This window comes from Leptodactylus fuscus, chromosome 7 (genome assembly GCF_031893055.1).
Source record: "Leptodactylus fuscus isolate aLepFus1 chromosome 7, aLepFus1.hap2, whole genome shotgun sequence".
NCBI classification, from domain to species: domain Eukaryota; kingdom Metazoa; phylum Chordata; class Amphibia; order Anura; family Leptodactylidae; genus Leptodactylus; species Leptodactylus fuscus.
In genome coordinates this window covers 154,036,721-154,060,231 of record NC_134271.1, presented here as the reverse complement: position 1 = coordinate 154,060,231, position 23,511 = coordinate 154,036,721, and the positions used below count along the sequence as shown (strand labels likewise).

The 23,511-nt window shown below is 39.9% G+C and overlaps 2 protein-coding genes and 1 long non-coding RNA gene across 3 annotated transcripts in view; 1 reads left to right on the top strand and 2 right to left on the bottom strand.

Moving 5' to 3' along the window:
* Positions 1-23,511, bottom strand: part of LOC142214380 (uncharacterized) — a 572,210-nt gene that overhangs the window by 426,640 nt on the left and 122,059 nt on the right. Inside the window, exon 2 of the long non-coding RNA XR_012717272.1 lies at positions 16,525-16,779. This is a non-coding gene — a long non-coding RNA (uncharacterized LOC142214380). The remainder of the gene's footprint in view (positions 1-16,524; positions 16,780-23,511) is intronic.
* LOC142214377 (ras-related and estrogen-regulated growth inhibitor-like protein) lies at positions 15,068-17,345 on the top strand. Its single transcript, XM_075283319.1, has 4 exons — positions 15,068-15,215; positions 16,229-16,282; positions 16,404-16,480; positions 16,932-17,345. Exons 1-4 carry the CDS (start codon positions 15,095-15,097, stop codon positions 17,343-17,345), a joined length of 666 nt encoding a protein of 221 aa, XP_075139420.1. The 5' UTR covers positions 15,068-15,094.
* The window catches only part of LOC142213475 (perilipin-1-like), a 44,585-nt gene continuing 40,569 nt past the window's right edge, over positions 19,496-23,511 (bottom strand). Inside the window, exon 7 of the mRNA XM_075281824.1 lies at positions 19,496-19,780. Coding sequence (XP_075137925.1) covers positions 19,496-19,780 — 285 coding nt within the window. The remainder of the gene's footprint in view (positions 19,781-23,511) is intronic.

Genomic DNA, 23,511 nt, shown 5'->3' with positions numbered 1-23,511 from the left:
ATATTCTTGTACATAGGATGTAGTATTACGGTAGTTATATTCTTGTACATAGGAGTAGTATTATAGTAGTTATATTCTTGTACATAGGAGGTAGTATTATAGTAGTTATATTCTTGTACATAGGAGGTAGTATTATAGTAGTTATATTCTTGTACATAGGAGCAGTATTATAGTAGTTATATTCTTGTACATAGGAGTAGTATTATAGTAGTTATATTCTTGTACATAGGAGCAGTATTATAGTAGTTATATTCTTGTACATAGGAATAGTATTATAGTAGTTATATTCTTGTACATAGGAGTAGTATTATAGTAGTTATATTCTTGTACATAGGAGTAGTATTATATAAGTTATATTCTTGTACATAGGAGGTAGTATTATAGTAGTTATATTCTTGTACATAGGAGGTAGTATTATAGTAGTTATATTCTTGTACATAGGATGTAGTATTATGGTAGTTATATTCTTGTACATAGGAGCAGTATTATAGTAATTATATTCTTGTACATAGGAGTAGTATTATAGTAGTTATATTCTTGTACATAGGAGGTAGTATTATAGTAGTTATATTCTTGTACATAGGAGGTAGTATTATAGTAGTTATATTCTTGTACATAGGAGCAGTATTATAGTAGTTATATTCTTGTACATAGGAGTAGTATTATAGTAGTTATATTCTTGTACATAGGAGCAGTATTATAGTAGTTATATTCTTGTACATAGGTGCAGTATTATAGTATTCAATTCTTGTACATAGGAGTAGTATTATAGCAGTTATATTCTTGTACATAGGAGCAGTATTATAGTAGTTTAATTCTTGTACATAGGAGCAGTATTATAGTAGTTATATGCTTGTACATAGGAGTAGTATTATAGTAGTTATATTCTTGTACAAAGGAGGTAGTATTATAGTAGTTATATTCTTGTACATAGGAGTAGTATTATAGTAGTTATATTCTTGTACATAGGAGCAGTATTATAGTAGTTATATTCTTGTACATAGGAGTAGTATTATAGTAGTTATATTCTTGTACATACGAGGTAGTATTATAGTAGTTATATTCTTGTACATAGGATGTAGTATTATAGTAGTTATATTCTTGTACATAGGAGTAGTATTATAGTAGTTATATTCTTGTACATAGGAGGTAGTATTATAGTAATTATATTCTTGTACATAGGAGTAGTATTATAGTAGTTATATTCTTGTACATAGGAGCAGTATTATAGTAGTTATATTCTTGTACATAGGAGTAGTATTATAGTAGTTATATTCTTGTACATAGGAGCAGTATTATAGTAGTTATATTCTTGTACATAGGAGTAGTATTATAGTAGTTATATTCTTGTACATAGGAGCAGTATTATAGTAGTATAGTAGTTATATTCTTGTACATAGGAGGTAGTATTATAGTAGTTATATTCTTGTACATAGGATTAGTATTATAGCAGTTATATTCTTGTACATAGGAGCAGTATTACAGTAGTTATATTCTTGTACATAGGATGTAGTATTACGGTAGTTATATTCTTGTACATAGGAGTAGTATTATAGTAGTTATATGCTTGTACATAGGAGGTAGTATTATAGTAGTTATATTCTTGTACATAGGAGTAGTATTATAGTAGTTATATTCTTGTACATAGGAGCAGTATTATAGTAGTTATATTCTTGTACATAGGAGTAGTATTATAGTAGTTATATTCTTGTACATAGGAGCAGTATTATAGTAGTTATATTCTTGTACATAGGAGTAGTATTATAGTAGTTATATGCTTGTACATAGGAGGTAGTATTATAGTAGTTATATTCTTGTACATAGGAGTAGTATTATAGTAGTTATATTCTTGTACATAGGTGCAGTATTATAGTATTCTATTCTTGTACATAGGAGTAGTATTATAGCAGTTATATTCTTGTACATAGGTGCAGTATTATAGTATTCTATTCTTGTACATAGGAGTAGTATTATAGCAGTTATATTCTTGTACATAGGAGTAGTATTATAGTAGTTATATTCTTGTACATAGGAGCAGTATTATAGTAGTTATATTCTTGTACATAGGTGCAGTATTATAGTATTCTATTCTTGTACATAGGAGTAGTATTATAGTAGTTTAATTCTTATACATAGGAGCAGTATTATAGTAGTTATATGTTTGTACATAGGAGTAGTATTATAGTAGTTATATTCTTGTACATACGAGGTAGTATTATAGTAGTTATATTCTTGTACATAGGAGTAGTATTATAGTAGTTATATTCTTGTACATAGGAGCAGTATTATAGTAGTTTAATTCTTATACATAGGAGCAGTATTATAGTAGTTATATGTTTGTACATAGGAGTAGTATTATAGTAGTTATATTCTTGTACATACGAGGTAGTATTATAGTAGTTATATTCTTGTACAAAGGAGGTAGTATTATAGTAGTTATATTCTTGTACATAGGAGTAGTATTATAGTAGTTATATTCTTGTACATAGGAGCAGTATTATAGTAGTTATATTCTTGTACATAGGAGTAGTATTATAGTAGTTATATTCTTGTACATACGAGGTAGTATTATAGTAGTTATATTCTTGTACATAGGATGTAGTATTATAGTAGTTATATTCTTGTACATAGGAGGTAGTATTATAGTAGTTATATTCTTGTACATAGGAGTAGTATTATAGTAGTTATATTCTTGTACATAGGAGCAGTATTATAGTAGTTATATTCTTGTACATAGGAGTAGTATTATAGTAGTTATATTCTTGTACATAGGAGCAGTATTATAGTAGTTATATTCTTGTACATAGGTGCAGTATTATAGTATTCTATTCTTGTACATAGGAGTAGTATTATAGTAGTTATATTCTTGTACATAGGAGCAGTATTATAGTAGTTATATGTTTGTACATAGGAGTAGTATTATAGTAGTTATATTCTTGTACATACGAGGTAGTATTATAGTAGTTATATTCTTGTACAAAGGAGGTAGTATTATAGTAGTTATATTCTTGTACATAGGAGTAGTATTATAGTAGTTATATTCTTGTACATAGGAGCAGTATTATAGTAGTTATATTCTTGTACATAGGAGTAGTATTATAGTAGTTATATTCTTGTACATACGAGGTAGTATTATAGTAGTTATATTCTTGTACATAGGATGTAGTATTATAGTAGTTATATTCTTGTACATAGGAGGTAGTATTATAGTAGTTATATTCTTGTACATAGGAGTAGTATTATAGTAGTTATATTCTTGTACATAGGAGCAGTATTATAGTAGTTATATTCTTGTACATAGGAGTAGTATTATAGTAGTTATATTCTTGTACATAGGAGCAGTATTATAGTAGTTATATTCTTGTACATAGGTGCAGTATTATAGTATTCTATTCTTGTACATAGGAGTAGTATTATAGCAGTTATATTCTTGTACATAGGAGCAGTATTATAGTAGTTTAATTCTTGTACATAGGAGCAGTATTATAGTAGTTATATGTTTGTACATAGGAGTAGTATTATAGTAGTTATATTCTTGTACAAAGGAGGTAGTATTATAGTAGTTATATTCTTGTACATAGGAGCAGTATTATAGTAGTTATATTCTTGTACATAGGAGTAGTATTATAGTAGTTATATTCTTGTACATACGAGGTAGTATTATAGTAGTTATATTCTTGTACATAGGAGTAGTATTATAATAGTTATATTCTTGTACATAGGAGGTAGTATTATAGTAGTTATATTCTTGTACATAGGAGTAGTATTATAGTAGTTATATTCTTGTACATAGGAGCAGTATTATAGTAGTTATATTCTTGTACATAGGTGTAGTATTATAGTAGTTATATTCTTGTACATAGGAGCAGTATTATAGTAGTTATATTCTTGTACATAGGAGCAGTATTATAGTAGTATAGTAGTTATATTCTTGTACATAGGAGGTAGTATTATAGTAGTTATATTCTTGTACATAGGATTAGTATTATAGCAGTTATATTCTTGTACATAGGAGCAGTATTACAGTAGTTATATTCTTGTACATAGGATGTAGTATTACGGTAGTTATATTCTTGTACATAGGAGTAGTATTATAGTAGTTATATTCTTGTACATAGGAGGTAGTATTATAGTAGTTATATTCTTGTACATAGGAGGTAGTATTATAGTAGTTATATTCTTGTACATAGGAGCAGTATTATAGTAGTTATATTCTTGTACATAGGAGTAGTATTATAGTAGTTATATTCTTGTACATAGGAGCAGTATTATAGTAGTTATATTCTTGTACATAGGAGTAGTATTATAGTAGTTATATTCTTGTACATAGGAGTAGTATTATAGTAGTTATATTCTTGTACATAGGAGTAGTATTATATAAGTTATATTCTTGTACATAGGAGGTAGTATTATAGTAGTTATATTCTTGTACATAGGAGGTAGTATTATAGTAGTTATATTCTTGTACATAGGATGTAGTATTATGGTAGTTATATTCTTGTACATAGGAGCAGTATTATAGTAATTATATTCTTGTACATAGGAGTAGTATTATAGTAGTTATATTCTTGTACATAGGAGGTAGTATTATAGTAGTTATATTCTTGTACATAGGAGGTAGTATTATAGTAGTTATATTCTTGTACATAGGAGCAGTATTATAGTAGTTATATTCTTGTACATAGGAGTAGTATTATAGTAGTTATATTCTTGTACATAGGAGCAGTATTATAGTAGTTATATTCTTGTACATAGGTGCAGTATTATAGTATTCTATTCTTGTACATAGGAGTAGTATTATAGCAGTTATATTCTTGTACATAGGAGCAGTATTATAGTAGTTTAATTCTTGTACATAGGAGCAGTATTATAGTAGTTATATTCTTGTACATAGGAGTAGTATTATAGTAGTTATATTCTTGTACATACGAGGTAGTATTATAGTAGTTATATGCTTGTACATAGGAGTAGTATTATAGTAGTTATATTCTTGTACAAAGGAGGTAGTATTATAGTAGTTATATTCTTGTACATAGGAGTAGTATTATAGTAGTTATATTCTTGTACATAGGAGCAGTATTATAGTAGTTATATTCTTGTACATAGGAGTAGTATTATAGTAGTTATATTCTTGTACATACGAGGTAGTATTATAGTAGTTATATTCTTGTACATAGGATGTAGTATTATAGTAGTTATATTCTTGTACATAGGAGTAGTATTATAGTAGTTATATTCTTGTACATAGGAGGTAGTATTATAGTAATTATATTCTTGTACATAGGAGTAGTATTATAGTAGTTATATTCTTGTACATAGGAGCAGTATTATAGTAGTTATATTCTTGTACATAGGAGTAGTATTATAGTAGTTATATTCTTGTACATAGGAGCAGTATTATAGTAGTTATATTCTTGTACATAGGAGTAGTATTATAGTAGTTATATTCTTGTACATAGGAGCAGTATTATAGTAGTATAGTAGTTATATTCTTGTACATAGGAGGTAGTATTATAGTAGTTATATTCTTGTACATAGGATTAGTATTATAGCAGTTATATTCTTGTACATAGGAGCAGTATTACAGTAGTTATATTCTTGTACATAGGATGTAGTATTACGGTAGTTATATTCTTGTACATAGGAGTAGTATTATAGTAGTTATATGCTTGTACATAGGAGGTAGTATTATAGTAGTTATATTCTTGTACATAGGAGTAGTATTATAGTAGTTATATTCTTGTACATAGGAGCAGTATTATAGTAGTTATATTCTTGTACATAGGAGTAGTATTATAGTAGTTATATTCTTGTACATAGGAGCAGTATTATAGTAGTTATATTCTTGTACATAGGAGTAGTATTATAGTAGTTATATGCTTGTACATAGGAGGTAGTATTATAGTAGTTATATTCTTGTACATAGGAGTAGTATTATAGTAGTTATATTCTTGTACATAGGTGCAGTATTATAGTATTCTATTCTTGTACATAGGAGTAGTATTATAGCAGTTATATTCTTGTACATAGGTGCAGTATTATAGTATTCTATTCTTGTACATAGGAGTAGTATTATAGCAGTTATATTCTTGTACATAGGAGTAGTATTATAGTAGTTATATTCTTGTACATAGGAGCAGTATTATAGTAGTTATATTCTTGTACATAGGTGCAGTATTATAGTATTCTATTCTTGTACATAGGAGTAGTATTATAGTAGTTTAATTCTTATACATAGGAGCAGTATTATAGTAGTTATATGTTTGTACATAGGAGTAGTATTATAGTAGTTATATTCTTGTACATACGAGGTAGTATTATAGTAGTTATATTCTTGTACATAGGAGTAGTATTATAGTAGTTATATTCTTGTACATAGGAGCAGTATTATAGTAGTTTAATTCTTATACATAGGAGCAGTATTATAGTAGTTATATGTTTGTACATAGGAGTAGTATTATAGTAGTTATATTCTTGTACATACGAGGTAGTATTATAGTAGTTATATTCTTGTACAAAGGAGGTAGTATTATAGTAGTTATATTCTTGTACATAGGAGTAGTATTATAGTAGTTATATTCTTGTACATAGGAGCAGTATTATAGTAGTTATATTCTTGTACATAGGAGTAGTATTATAGTAGTTATATTCTTGTACATACGAGGTAGTATTATAGTAGTTATATTCTTGTACATAGGATGTAGTATTATAGTAGTTATATTCTTGTACATAGGAGGTAGTATTATAGTAGTTATATTCTTGTACATAGGAGTAGTATTATAGTAGTTATATTCTTGTACATAGGAGCAGTATTATAGTAGTTATATTCTTGTACATAGGAGTAGTATTATAGTAGTTATATTCTTGTACATAGGAGCAGTATTATAGTAGTTATATTCTTGTACATAGGTGCAGTATTATAGTATTCTATTCTTGTACATAGGAGTAGTATTATAGTAGTTATATTCTTGTACATAGGAGCAGTATTATAGTAGTTATATGTTTGTACATAGGAGTAGTATTATAGTAGTTATATTCTTGTACATACGAGGTAGTATTATAGTAGTTATATTCTTGTACAAAGGAGGTAGTATTATAGTAGTTATATTCTTGTACATAGGAGTAGTATTATAGTAGTTATATTCTTGTACATAGGAGCAGTATTATAGTAGTTATATTCTTGTACATAGGAGTAGTATTATAGTAGTTATATTCTTGTACATACGAGGTAGTATTATAGTAGTTATATTCTTGTACATAGGATGTAGTATTATAGTAGTTATATTCTTGTACATAGGAGGTAGTATTATAGTAGTTATATTCTTGTACATAGGAGTAGTATTATAGTAGTTATATTCTTGTACATAGGAGCAGTATTATAGTAGTTATATTCTTGTACATAGGAGTAGTATTATAGTAGTTATATTCTTGTACATAGGAGCAGTATTATAGTAGTTATATTCTTGTACATAGGTGCAGTATTATAGTATTCTATTCTTGTACATAGGAGTAGTATTATAGCAGTTATATTCTTGTACATAGGAGCAGTATTATAGTAGTTTAATTCTTGTACATAGGAGCAGTATTATAGTAGTTATATGTTTGTACATAGGAGTAGTATTATAGTAGTTATATTCTTGTACAAAGGAGGTAGTATTATAGTAGTTATATTCTTGTACATAGGAGCAGTATTATAGTAGTTATATTCTTGTACATAGGAGTAGTATTATAGTAGTTATATTCTTGTACATACGAGGTAGTATTATAGTAGTTATATTCTTGTACATAGGAGTAGTATTATAATAGTTATATTCTTGTACATAGGAGGTAGTATTATAGTAGTTATATTCTTGTACATAGGAGTAGTATTATAGTAGTTATATTCTTGTACATAGGAGCAGTATTATAGTAGTTATATTCTTGTACATAGGTGTAGTATTATAGTAGTTATATTCTTGTACATAGGAGCAGTATTATAGTAGTTATATTCTTGTACATAGGAGTAGTATTATAGTAGTTATATTCTTGTACATAGGAGCAGTATTATAGTAGTATAGTAGTTATATTCTTGTACATAGGAGGTAGTATTATAGTAGTTATATTCTTGTACATAGGATTAGTATTATAGCAGTTATATTCTTGTACATAGGAGCAGTATTACAGTAGTTATATTCTTGTACATAGGATGTAGTATTACGGTAGTTATATTCTTGTACATAGGAGTAGTATTATAGTAGTTATATTCTTGTACATAGGAGGTAGTATTATAGTAGTTATATTCTTGTACATAGGAGGTAGTATTATAGTAGTTATATTCTTGTACATAGGAGCAGTATTATAGTAGTTATATTCTTGTACATAGGAGTAGTATTATAGTAGTTATATTCTTGTACATAGGAGCAGTATTATAGTAGTTATATTCTTGTACATAGGAGTAGTATTATAGTAGTTTATTCTTGTACATAGGAGCAGTATTATAGCAGTTATATTCTTGTACATAGGAGCAGTATTATAGTAGTTATATTCTTGTACATAGGAGCAGTATTATAGTAGTTATATTCTTGTACATAGGAGTAGTATTATAGTAGTTATATTCTTGTACATAGGAGTAGTATTATAGTAGTTATATTCTTGTACATAGGAGTAGTATTATAGTAGTTATATTCTAGTACATAGGAGGTAGTATTATAGTAGTTATATTCTAGTACATAGGAGTAGTATTATAGTAGTTATATTCTTGTACATAGGAGCAGTATTATAGTAGTTATATTCTTGTACATAGGAGGTAGTATTATAGTAGTTATATTCTTGTACATAGGAGTAGTATTATAGTAGTTATATTCTTGTACATAGGAGGTAGTATTATAGTAGTTATATTCTTGTACATAGGAGTAGTATTATAGTAGTTATATTCTTGTACATAGGAGCAGTATTATAGTAGTTATATTCTTGTACATAGGAGCAGTATTATAATAGTTATATTCTTGTACATAGGAGTAGTATTATAGTAGTTATATTCTTGTACATAGGAGCAGTATTATAGTAGTTATACTCTTGTACATAGGAGCAGTATTATAGTAGTTATATTCTTGTACATAGGAGGTAGTATTATAGTAGTTATATTCTTGTATATAGGAGGTAGTATTATAGTAGTTATATTCTTGTACATAGGAGTAGTATTATAGTAGTTATATTCTTGTACATAGGAGGTAGTATTATAGTAGTTATATTCTTGTACATAGGAGTAGTATTATAATAGTTATATTCTTGTACATAGGCGGTAGTATTATAGTAGTTATATTCTTGTACATAGGAGTAGTATTATAGTAGTTATATTCTTGTACATAGGAGTAGTATTATAGTAGTTATATTCTTGTACATAGGAGTAGTATTATAGTAGTTATATTCTTGTACAAAGGAGGTAGTATTATAGTAGTTATATTCTTGTACATAGGAGCAGTATTATAGTAGTTATATTCTTGTACATAGGAGTAGTATTATAGTAGTTATATTCTTGTACATACGAGGTAGTATTATAGTAGTTATATTCTTGTACATAGGAGGTAGTATTATAGTAGTTATATTCTTGTACATAGGAGCAGTATTATAGTAGTTATATTCTTGTACATAGGTGTAGTATTATAGTAGTTATATTCTTGTACATAGGAGCAGTATTATAGTAGTTATATTCTTGTACATAGGAGTAGTATTATAGTAGTTATATTCTTGTACATAGGAGCAGTATTATAGTAGTATAGTAGTTATATTCTTGTACATAGGAGGTAGTATTATAGCAGTTTTATTCTTGTACATAGGAGCAGTATTATAGCAGTTATATTCTTGTACATAGGAGCAGTATTATAGTAGTTATATTCTTGTACATAGGAGCAGTATTATAGTAGTTATATTCTTGTACATAGGAGTAGTATTATAGTAGTTATATTCTTGTACATAGGAGTAGTATTATAGTAGTTATATTCTTGTACATAGGAGGTAGTATTATAGTAGTTATATTCTTGTACATAGGAGTAGTATTATAGTAGTTATATTCTTGTACATAGGAGCAGTATTATAGTAGTTATATTCTTGTACATAGGAGCAGTATTATAATAGTTATATTCTTGTACATAGGAGTAGTATTATAGTAGTTATATTCTTGTACATAGGAGCAGTATTATAGTAGTTATATTCTTGTACATAGGAGCAGTATTATAGTAGTTATATTCTTGTACATAGGAGGTAGTATTATAGTAGTTATATTCTTGTATATAGGAGGTAGTATTATAGTAGTTATATTCTTGTACATAGGAGTAGTATTATAGTAGTTATATTCTTGTACATAGGAGGCAGTATTATAGTAGTTATATTCTTGTACATAGGAGTAGTATTATAGTAGTTATATTCTTGTACATAGGAGGTAGTATTATAGTAGTTATATTCTTGTACATAGGAGTAGTATTATAATAGTTATATTCTTGTACATAGGCGGTAGTGTTATAGTAGTTATATTCTTGTACATAGGAGGTAGTATTATAGTAGTTATATTCTTGTACATAGGAGCAGTATTATAGTAGTTATATTCTTGTACATAGGAGGTAGTATTATACTAGTTATATTCTTGTACATAGGAGTAGTATTATAGTAGTTATATTCTTGTACATAGGAGTAGTATTATAGTAGTTATATTCTTGTACATAGGAGTAGTATTATAGTAGTTATATTCTTGTACATAGGAGCAGTATTATAGTAGTTATATTCTTACAGACAAAATGAATTGATAGAAGGATCCGCTCTACCAGGAATATTTCTTTTAAAAAATAACTTTTAATCCATAATGATTAAAAAACACTCCATAGACAGGAACAAAAGTGCAAAAGTAGGAAAAAAGTGATTAAAACCGCATAGGTTTCATTGTGGCTGACATGTTTCGACACGTCTGTGTCTTACTCATAGCCCTTCTTGTACATAGGAGCAGTATTATAGTAGTTGTAGTTATCTGACATACATAATAATTTTACTCCTGACAAAGAGTTTCCCATGTAGTGACAACCTGGCGATATCATAGTATGTAGCTCGGAGTCTTCTGCTATTGAGGAGCCTCAGACTTTCTTGGAGAGTGGATGTTAGACAATCTCTCAGAGCAAGACTTAGTAGAAGAATGCCTTCCATACTCTGACATAAATGTCCCTCCTTGTCTTACTCTCAATGTAAGATTTCTCCAGTTTCCAGGTCCTGACACACTTCAGGCCATAGTCCAGATATTGGGGGAGGTAGTCACGAGTCGATCGACCCCTCTTAAGGCTGCCGCCTCGCACCCAGGATTCTGCAAAAGGCAATATCCAGGCAATTACACTCCTGTAGTGACCTAAGAAATGGGTCTATGGCAATCACGTACAGTAATGGGCTCAGTGGGCAACCTTGTCTCACCCCCGCCTCAACCCTAAAAGTGCCACCTTGCCAACCATTAAGAGGAAAGCTCTCCGCCTCACGGTACAAAGTTCTCAGGCAATCCACAAATTGTCCCGGAATACCGTACATCAGTGGGTGTGAAAAAATCTAAATTCCTTCCCCACTTTCACCACTAGGTGTCAGCACAAACTCATATTTTATTAGGAAGAGATGTTTGAAGTCATCTGTCCCAGGAGGCTGAGGGTTAAATGCCCCCCATAGGAGGGGAAGGGGGGTGACAACAAGCTACCGCCATGTCTTATCCGGGGTATTTACTACTTGTTGTTGTTCTCTGTTATCAGCCAGTTCAGACTGTAGTGTTCTCAGGTGCCAGGTACCGGGATACTCCAATCTACGTCCATACGTGTCCCTTATAGCGCCCCTATACTACAAGACAATTAGGTTACCGGCCCTTTAAATCCTTCTCCTCACACCCTACAGGTCTCGCTGATCACATAAAGAGCTTACAGATGTGACAGGTTATAACCTGAAGCCCCCCGAGCCGTGCAGTGATGTATTGTGGGATCGCTGCTCCGGTAAACACCGCGCCAGCGATTCTTAGAAAGCGATTACAGCCGGGCAGCGCAAACATTCATGGAAAAGCCTCCGGGAGAAAGAGCCAGAACAATGGAGGTCTCATCACTGACAAGCCCAGGTATTCACTGTCTAGAAGGTCTCGCCAACAGGGTCACATGATCTGCGCCGTCCCTGATGCCGTATAACAGGACGGTGCGATATGGAATTTCTGCCTTGCAGAGGTTTGGAGAGGTGATGGCGGCCATATTGGTGTATCAATGATGAAGTAGGAGATGCAAGTATGGTAGATGCTAGAATGGAATGACTGGAGGGTTCTCATAGGCCTGGGGTGGAACCAGTAGGTGGCGCTGCCTCGGCTCTGGCCGTGTTATGTTGTTATGCCTATCAGTCACACTCTGGCTGGGCCTACAGTATACAGCAATATGTAGGGCGCTGCCGTATCATCCAATCCTGAGCTGAGGCGGGGTACTTAACCCCTTTCCAACATCCATCATACTATTACGGTAGATGTTAGGAAGAGGAGGTGCCATACCTGCCGAGTCTATGACGTTCTATACATTGTCATTGCGGCATTAATAATGATTACCGGTGCCTCATATGGAACAGTAAATGGAACCTTTATGAAGTACAATTTGACCTGCAAAAATGAAGCCCTCATACATCTTTGTGAAAGGAGAAACAAAACGGAGAGTACAAAACAAATATCGAGAAATGGCTGTTGCAGGAAGGGGTTAAACCTAGCTTTGATCTGAGACTTATCGGCTGCCTGTGATTCCAGGAGTTTTCTGGCTCTATGTTCTCAGGACTTACCCTGATTTACACCGATTCCTTGGCTACTGATTTTGGCTCCCTATCACGGTTATCTGATCTGTCACTGATTTGGCTTTTCCCTTGACCTCTTGGACTTGACCCTGGCTTGCATCCTGATATTCCTTTGCTGTTGGTTTTTATACTCCTGTATTCCTATACTTTCGTCCTGGCTTTTGTATACTCTCTTGCTGTAATATGCTTTCTAGTTTGGTCCTTAGTCTGCAGGTTCACTCGTTTACTGCCAGCTTGTCCTTAGTCCTTACGCAGCCAAGTCCATCCTGCTTTGTGTCGGGCTCCGATGAAAACTCCGGAGAAACCTTTCCTTATGTGATCCGAAATTCTCCCCGTCTTTGCCCTGCTGGTTGCCTGTACGTCATAGACTCTAGAATTTGTGTGATATTTCTAGGACTCCAGAGAGACAACTGCTGTGTATGTGTGTAATGTGTATATGTATGTATACGGTGTATAATGTGTATATAAGGTGTACATGTGTGTAGAATGTATATGTGTGTATAACGTGTGACGGAAGAGCAGATATTACACATGTATATCAGACCAGTAATGTGCCGTATATCGCCAGCTCTCTGGTCCACGTGACGGCGGCTGACCCGGCTCGGTACACGTGAGGAGGGATTTATACAATCCCATAGACGCCATTAATAATTAATGGGACGGCAGGAAATATTATCAGACGCTCCACACAATGGGGTCACCGTGTCATCTGTTACATAGCTGATAAACCAGGACATTATCTGTCCCCGTAACCCACATCTCATGTAAATCAGCAGCTCAGGAGATCTACATACATGGAGTAATAGTCTGCAGGATAGATCAATATGTATCAGGAGGTAGAGAGGACAGAGCGATGTTCTGCAGGTGTGTAGAGAGGACATTGGTGTAATAGTCTGCAGGATAGATCACTGTATCAGGAGGTAGAGAGGACAGAGCGATGTTCTGCAGATGTGTAGAGAGGACATTGGTGTAATAGTCTGCAGGATAGATCACTGTATCAGGAGGTAGAGAGGACAGAGCGATGTTCTGCAGATGTGTGGAGAGGACAGAGGTGTAATAGTCTGCAGGATAGATCACTATGTATCAGGAGGTAGAGAGGACAGAGCGATCTTCTGCAGATGTGTAGAGAGGTCAGTGGTGTAATAGTCTGCAGGATAGATCACTATGTACAGATCATAAAAAAGCCAATCTGGAATTTGCCAATCTCCATGCTGACAAGCCACAAAGCTTCTGGGACAATGTCCTATGGACAGAGGAGACTTTTTGGCCGGGCACATCAGCTTTATGGTCACAGATGGAGAAATGAAGCCTATCCTGAGAAGAAGACTGTCCCTACTGTGACACATGGAGGCGCTCTGTTATGTCCCTTCTGTGACACATGGAGGCGCTCTGTTATGTTCTGGGGCTGCTTTGCTGCATCTGGCACAGGGGTCTTGTATCTGTGCAGGGTCCAATGAAATCTCAAAACTATGAAGGGATTCTAGAGAGAAATCTGCTGCCCAGTGTCAGAAAGCTTGGTCTCAGCCGCAGGTCCGGGGTCTTGTAACAGGATAATGACCCAAAACACACAGCTAAACCCCACCAAGAATGGCTAAGAGGAGAACATTGGACTATTGTGAAGTGGCTTCTATGGGCCCCGACCTAAATCCTATGGAGACTCTTTGGAAGGAGCTGAAACCTGTCGTCTGGAGAAGGCTCCTTCACACCGAGACAACTGGGGCAGAGGAGGGGCCCAAAATCCCTGCGGGGAGGGGCAGAAGTCTCACTGACAGTTACAGGAATCGTCTGATCGCAGCGATTGCAACAAAACATTAAGGGAGCCGTGACTTCTGTCCAGGCCGTGTCATGAGCGAGAAGCAAAGTCTGACTTCCATTTCTTCATTTTCGTAGACTCCGGTTATTTCTGTGCCATTGTCGGGTTTTTCTTTCATTAAACGAGGGGAACAACAATCTTGTCCACGTGTGTAGACAGACATGACAGACAGTATATAGAGAGCAGATATTCTGCAGTATATCTTGTATATTACACATTGATTCCTGTATTGGGGGGGAGGGGGGGTCTTGTTGTTATGACTGATGACATTCGGCTGGCAGTGCCATCTACATGACAGACCCCCTGCAGGGCTCAATAAACATCACACCCCGTGAGGCCTCCTGTGATTGGCTGCTGCTGCTGTCCCTCCTACAGGCTGTGCCCGCCCCCCTCTTATATATAAGGCTGCCGCCGCCGCTGCCTCCTCACACCTCTGCCTGTCCTTCTATCCTGCAGTCTGAGCCCGGATTACAAATGGTAGTACAAATTCGCAGCAGCCTCCATCCGCACACCAAGATGTCCGAGATCGGCCAGCAGCAGCAGAAAGTGGAAGCCAATGTCTTGGTGCTAGGAGCCGAGAACGTGGGCAAGTCTGGTGAGTGCACATTATATATCTTACTCTGGTAGTCGGCCGTACTGTGGCGTCCCGGGGGTAGTCGGCCGTACTGTGGCGTCCCGGGGGTAGTCGGCCGTACTGCGGCGTCCCGGGGGTAGTCGGCCGTACTGCGGCGTCCCGGGGGTAGTCGGCCGTACTGCGGCGTCCCGGGGGTAGTCGGCCGTACTGCGGCGTCCCGGGGGTAGTCGGTTGTACTGCGACGTCCCGGGGGTAGTCGGCTGTACTGCGACGTCCCGGGGGTAGTCGGCTGTACTGTGGCGTCCTGGGGGTAGTCGGCCGTACTGTGGCGTCCCGGGGGTAGTCGGCCGTACTGCGGCGTCCCGGGGGTAGTCGGTTGTACTGCGGCGTCCCGGGGGTAGTCGGTTGTACTGCGGCGTCCCGGGGGTAGTCGGCTGTACTGTGGCGTCCCGGGGGTAGTCGGCCGTACTGTGGCGTCCCGGGGGTAGTCGGCCGTACTGTGGCGTCCCGGGGGTAGTCGGTTGTACTGTGGCGTCCCGGGGGTAGTCGGCTGTACTGTGGCGTCCCGGGGGTAGTCGGCCGTACTGTGGCGTCCCGGGGGTAGTCGGTTGTACTGTGGCGTCCTGGGGGTAGTCGGCCGTACTGTGGCGTCCTGGGGGTAGTCGGCCGTACTGTGGCGTCCTGGGGGTAGTCGGTTGTACTGTGGCGTCCTGGGGGTAGTCGGCTGTACTGTGGCGTCCTGGGGGTAGTCGGTTGTACTGTGGCGTCCTGGGGGTAGTCGGTTGTACTGTGGTGTCCTGGGGGTAGTCGGCCGTACTGTGGCGTCCTGGGGGTAGTCGGTTGTACTGTGGTGTCCTGGGGGTAGTCGGCCGTACTGTGGCGTCCTGGGGGTAGTCGGCCGTACTGTGGCGTCCTGGGGGTAGTCGGTTGTACTGTGGCGTCCTGGGGGTAGTCAGTCCCCTGATAGTAATGGGTTAATCCTGTAGGTTCCCGCTCAGTCTCGTCTTGTCTCACCGTCTTCTCCTTCTCCGCAGCTCTGACTGTTCGCTTCCTGACACGAAGATTTATCGGAGAATACGTTGCCACAGGTGAGAAGATAATATATCCTACTAACCCTTATATAGCATAGTAACCCCTATATATATATATATATATATATATCATGTACGCTAGATATTATACTAACCCCCCCCCCCCTTTATATTACAGAGTCCATCTACACCCACAACATCATAGTGGATGGGAGAGAGACCACCTTCAGCATCTGGGACTCCGTCTGTCCACAGGTAAGAGTATACCAAAATATCCTGCAGATTATTACACCTCCGACCTCTCTAGACATCTGCAGAACATCGCTCTGTCCTCTCTACCTCCTGATACCTAGTGATCTATCCTGCAGAGTATTACACCACTGACCTCTCTACACACATCTGCAGAACATCTCTCTGTCCTCTCTACCTCCTGATACATAGTGATCTATCCTGCAGAGTATTACACCACTGACCTCTCTACAAATCTGCAGAACATCGCTCTGTCCTCTCTACCTCCTGATACCTAGTGATATATCCTGCAGATTATTACCCCACTGACCTCAGATCTGCAGAGCATCGCTCACCACCTACCTTATGTCTACCCGTTCATTATGTCACAGCGCCGGTGTCAGGTGTCATTGCCATACTATTTGCCACCCAGCTTTCCCAGAATCAGACATCTAACAGCCATGTCCTCTCTCCACAGAACCCGAGCCCCCAGACCTGTGTCAGTGAAGAGCAGTTGCGCTGGGCCGATGGTTTTATTCTTGTTTACAGTATCTGTGACCGCGGCAGCTTCAACGTGGTGCGACAACAACTGCAGCGCATCCGCCAGCTGAAGAAGCGGCACGGCTCGGCGCCCGTCATCATCGTGGGCAACAAGCGGGACCTCCAGCACCGCCGTGAGATCTCCAGCGAGGAGGGCCGCCTGCTCGCCATCTCCTCAGACTGTGACTTCTTTGAGACCTCGGCGGCGGAGACCTATCATGGCTCCCTGGTGGTCTTTCACCAACTGCTGGAGACGGTGAGGGAGAACCGCAGCTCCAGCAAGAAGAGCGCCGGCATCAAGGGCATCGTCAGGAGCATGTCCGCCGTCTTCGGGAAGAGGAGAACCGAGTGAGGGTCATCATGGAGGAGATTGTATGGACGTCTTTGTTGAGGTCTGGTGCTCGTCCGTGGACCACATGGGGGGCACTGCTGGACATGAGCGGGGTGCCCTGGGTGCCCGCTGTGCCCTATTGTCATGGCTGTTTACACTGAGCCTTAGCCGGACTATTATGCAACTTTTTGAAAGGGTTTGTGCTGCCACCTGCTGGAGGACAAGCCAATCCCACCATGCACTGGGGGAGGGGACTATAGGGCTTGCTCCTCAGGGGTGGGCAGCAGTTTAGGAGTGTTACTTGCACTATGTGGGGTCACCCTCTAGGGGGCGTCCTGCCCTGCCTTCACAACTGCTCCTAAATTCAGATTTGCAAAAAGTTCATCTACGGGTTCAGAGGTGACGACTGATGTCTAGGAACTCCTCGGGGGCGGGGCTTTGTGTGATGTCACTGCCTCCAGGGGGATATTGGGGCACTATGACAGACTGTTAACCCCTTGTGCTGGCAGAGGCGGTATACATATGTATATAGGTGTAGATATAACTTATAGGAGGAGGCGGGCGGCCATGTTTACAGATATTTATTTTTTACACCATTTCTGAAACTGTTTCTGTTTTCTGCAAATAAAATATTTCAAATTAAAAATTTGTGTTTCGGTGAATTTGGTGACTGATATGAGGTGAGCGGTGATGTCACGGCCCGGGCCATGTATGAGGTAATATCACCTAGGTCATCACAGACGCTAATGGCGGCCATTCGTATACAATGGGTCCACTCCAAAAAAACCTATCCCGCAATACACTGCAGCAGAGTGGGAGGAGTTATGGCCGACTGCTGCGGACAATGTGGGGGGGATTGTGACTGCAGCTCTGGATGTGGCTGGAGGATAGCACGATGCAGCTCTGGATGTGACTGGAGGATAACACGATGCAGCTCTGGATGTGGCTGGAGGATAACACGATGCAGCTCTGGATGTGACTGGAGGATAACACGATGCAGCTCTGGATGTGGCTGGAGGATAACACGATGCAGCTCTGGATGTGACTGGAGGATAACACGATGCAGCTCTGGATGTGGCTGGAGGATAACACGATGCAGCTCTGGATGTGGCTGGAGGATAACACGATGCAGCTCTGGATGTGGCTGGAGGATAACACGATGCAGCTGTGGATGTGACTGGAGGATAACCTGGTTCGGCTTTGGATGTGACTAGAGGATAAGACCTGTTGCCAAACAATATAAGCTAAGCAGTGCTGTATATATAGTGCGGTTTTTCAGAAGAAGCCATTAAAATAATGGGAGACAGATAACCCCGCCACTGTACAGGAAGGCGATGTTGTCACCAGTCCCTGACAGCCGCGACCACGTCCTCAGGACCTCATGTGTGGGAGAGAGTCATCCCTGGCAACCAATCAGGAAGTAGCTTTCATTTTCTAAACTGCGCTGGACTGTGACGCGGGTTGGTTGCTATGGGCAATAAGGACCTATAGATCCGGTTTCCCTTCGTGTCCCCCACGATATCCTCGTGTTATCAGTCAGTGACAGGCAGAGTTATCTGAGGGTGTTTATTGGTCAGAGCGCTGTAGACACCATAGACAAATATCAGCAGTTAAAGGGGAGCTCCACTTGTAGTCCTGCCTCATTATTACCACCAGGGGTCTCCGCTCCTGACCCCACCCAAAATACAAAATGGAGGGGGCTGAGAGACCTGCCATCTCTTCCCAGAGTATAAGGGGGTCACCCCTCCTGGATATTCTGGGAGGGTTGGCACATATGTCCATAGGATAGGCCATCAATATCAGATCGATGGGGTCTGACACTGGTCACATGCGTGAAGATCAGGTGACCGCTGCGCAGACCAATGACGTCACATTCACCGGTCACAAGGAACGTGGCTCAGTCCCATTCCAGGGAAAGAGTCTCAGCTGCAACACCAAGCACAGCCACTATACTATGTATGGCGCTGTGTTTGGTAGGTAAGTGAGGATGTCGCTGATCGCTGGGGTGCTGGGTGACTGCCGATCTGATATCGATGGCCCATCCTAACAATCGGTCATCAGTTATTAAGCCTGGATGGTCAGAGGGTCCTATAAATGTCCCCCTCTACATGAAGCCACATGATCAGGACTGCGGGGTGGCCGGTAACCCTGGTAGTCACCTCCAGACACACCTAGTCCTCCTGGATCTGAGAGGGGTAGAAGGCGCCGTCCACACTCTGACATCTTCTGACCAGGCCTCGGACCCTCCCTCGTCCTGTATCACCGAGGACTCGCCTGTCATGGCTGAAGACTCTGAAGATGGACAAGCTGCGTTGTGGCGAGTTTAGCAGGCGTCTCCTGGTGGGGGCTGGTCCTGAGGAAGACTCTGGCTGCTTCTTCTTTGGGGTCACCTTCGGTTTCGCTCCTTCCTTGGAGGTGGTCAGGGCCGCCATTATGGCGTCAGAGAATTGTCTCAGCTGCAAGAAAAACATGGCGGTTATAAGGCGACTTGGATACATCGGGTTTTGGCAAGGTGGGGTGACAACCGATAAAGCCGACACCACAGGTCTGAGACACAAGAAGCTGACTCCTGACAGCCATGATGGCTACCGTGTGACTACTGGATAAGGACAGGACAAGAACTTACAGAAACCTCTTTCTGCAGCGTCCTCGGCCCCTTCTAGCACCACCTACCGGCCAGTCGGGACCTGTTTACCTTTTTGAGGAAGGGACAACCTGGGGTTGGGGGCGCCACACAAAGACGGATTTGGAAGTTCTTGTCCTCTCCAGTATCCATATCCAAATCACCCAGAAAGGGTGCGGTATCTGGTGGAGCCAAGGCATGACGCCGTCCGCAAACGCGTGTATTAAAAACACAGTAGTAAATGCTCCACAGTAGCCCCCTCACCACACAGTATTAAATGCTCCACAGTATCCCCTCCCCACACAGTATTAAATGCTCCACAGTATCCCCCTCCCCACACAGTATTAAATGCTGCACAGTAGCCCCCTCCCCACACAGTATTAAATGCTCCACAGTAGCCCCCTCACCACACAGTATTAAATGCTCCATAGTAGCCCCCTCACCACATAGTATTAAATGCTGCACAGTAGCCCCCTCACCACACAATATTAAATGCTCCACAGTATCCCCCTCCCCACACAGTAATAAATGCTACAGAGTAGCCCCCTCACCACACAGTATTAAATGCTGCACAGTATCCCCCTCACCACACAGTATTAAATGCTGCACAGTAGCCCCCTCACCACACAGTTTTAAATGCTCCACAGTAGCCCCCTCACCACACAGTATTAAATGCTCCACAGTAGCCCCCTCACCACACAGTATTAAAGGCTCCACAGTAGCCCCCTCACCTCACAGTATTAAATGCTCCATAGTAGCCCCCTCACCACATAGTATTAAATGCTCCACAGTAGCCCCCTCACCACATAGTATTAAATGCTCCACAGTAGCCCCCTCACCACATAGTATTAAATGCTGCACAGTAGCCCCCTCACCACACAGTATTAAATGCTCCACAGTAGCCCCCTCACCACATAGTATTAAATGCTGCACAGTAGCCCCTTCACCACACAGTATTAAATGATGCACAGTAGCCCCCTCCCCACACAGTATTAAATGATGCACAGTAGCCCCCTCACCACACAATATTAAATGCTCCACAGTAGCCCCCTCCCCACACAGTATTAAATGCTGCACAGTAGCCCCCTCACCACACAGTATTAAATGCTGCACAGTAGCCCCCTCACCACACAGTATTAAATGCTGCACAGTAGACCCCTCATCACACAATATTAAATGCTCCACAGTAGCCCCCTCCCCACACAGTATTAAATGCTGCACAGTAGCCCCCTCACCACACAGTATTAAATGCTGCACAGTAGCCCCCTCACCACACAGTATTAAATGCTGCACAGTAGCCCCCTCACCACACAGTATTAAATGCTCCACAGTATCCCCTCCCCACACAGTATTAAATGCTCCACAGTATCCCCCTCCCCACACAGTATTAAATGCTGCACAGTAGCCCCCTCCCCACACAGTATTAAATGCTCCACAGTAGCCCCCTCACCACACAGTATTAAATGCTCCATAGTAGCCCCCTCACCACATAGTATTAAATGCTGCACAGTAGCCCCCTCACCACACAATATTAAATGCTCCACAGTATCCCCCTCCCCACACAGTAATAAATGCTACAGAGTAGCCCCCTCACCACACAGTATTAAATGCTGCACAGTATCCCCCTCACCACACAGTATTAAATGCTGCACAGTAGCCCCCTCACCACACAGTTTTAAATGCTCCACAGTAGCCCCCTCACCACACAGTATTAAATGCTCCACAGTAGCCCCCTCACCACACAGTATTAAATGCTCCACAGTAGCCCCCTCACCACACAGTATTAAATGCTCCATAGTAGCCCCCTCACCACATAGTATTAAATGCTCCATAGTAGCCCCCTCACCACATAGTATTAAATGCTCCACAGTAGCCCCCTCACCACATAGTATTAAATGCTGCACAGTAGCCCCCTCACCACACAGTATTAAATGCTCCACAGTAGCCCCCTCACCACATAGTATTAAATGCTGCACAGTAGCCCCTTCACCACACAGTATTAAATGATGCACAGTAGCCCCCTCCCCACACAGTATTAAATGATGCACAGTAGCCCCCTCACCACACAATATTAAATGCTCCACAGTAGCCCCCTCCCCACACAGTATTAAATGATGCACAGTAGCCCCCTCACCACACAGTATTAAATGCTGCACAGTAGCCCCCTCACCACACAGTATTAAATGCTGCACAGTAGCCCCCTCATCACACAATATTAAATGCTCCACAGTAGCCCCCTCCCCACACAGTATTAAATGATGCACAGTAGCCCCCTCACCACACAGTATTAAATGCTGCACAGTAGCCCCCTCACCACACAGTATTAAATGCTGCACAGTAGCCCCCTCACCACACAGTATTAAATGCTGCACAGTAGCCCCCTCACCAGACAGTATTAAATGCTCCACAGTAGCCCCCTCACCACACAATATTAAATGCTCCACAGTATCCCCCTCCCCACACAGTACTAAATGCTCCACAGTAGCCCCCTCCCCACACAGTATTAAATGATGCACAGTATCCCCCTCACCACACAGTATTAAATGCTCCACATTATCCCCCTCTCCACACAGTATTAAATGCTCCACAGTAGCCCCCTCACCACACAATATTAAATGTTCCACAGTATCCCCCTCCCCACACAGTGATAAATGCTCCACAGTAGCCCCTTCCCCACACAGTATTAAATGGTGCACAGTAGCCCCCTCACCACACAGTATTAAATGCTGCACAATATCCCCCTCTCCACACAGTATTAAATGCTGCACAGTATCCCCCTCACCACACAGTAATAAATGCTCCACATTATCCCCCTCTCCACACAGTATTAAATGCTCCACAGTAGCCCCCTCACCACACAATATTAAATGCTCCACAGTATCCCCCTCCCCACACAGTGATAAATGCTCCACAGTAGCCCCCTCCCCACACAGTATTAAATGCTGCACAGTAGCCCCCTCACCACACAGTATTAAATGCTGCACAATATCCCCCTCTCCACACAGTATTAAATGCTCCACAGTAGCCCCCTCACCACACAGTATTAAATGCTCCACATTATCCCCCTCTCCACACAGTATTAAATGCTCCACAGTAGCCCCCTCACCACACAATATTAAATGCTCCACAGTATCCCCCTCCCCACACAGTGATAAATGCTCCACAGTAGCCCCCTCCCCACACAGTATTAAATGCTGCACAGTAGCCCCCTCACCACACAGTATTAAATGCTGCACAATATCCCCCTCTCCACACAGTATTAAATGCTCCACAGTAGCCCCCTCACCACACAGTATTAAATGCTCCACATTATCCCCCTCTCCACACAGTATTAAATGCTCCACAGTAGCCCCCTCACCACACAATATTAAATGCTCCACAGTATCCCCCTCCCCACACAGTGATAAATGCTCCACAGTAGCCCCCTCCCCACACAGTATTAAATGCTGCACAGTAGCCCCCTCACCACACAGTATTAAATGCTGCACAATATCCCCCTCTCCACACAGTATTAAATGCTCCACAGTAGCCCCCTCACCACACAGTATTAAATGATGCACAGTA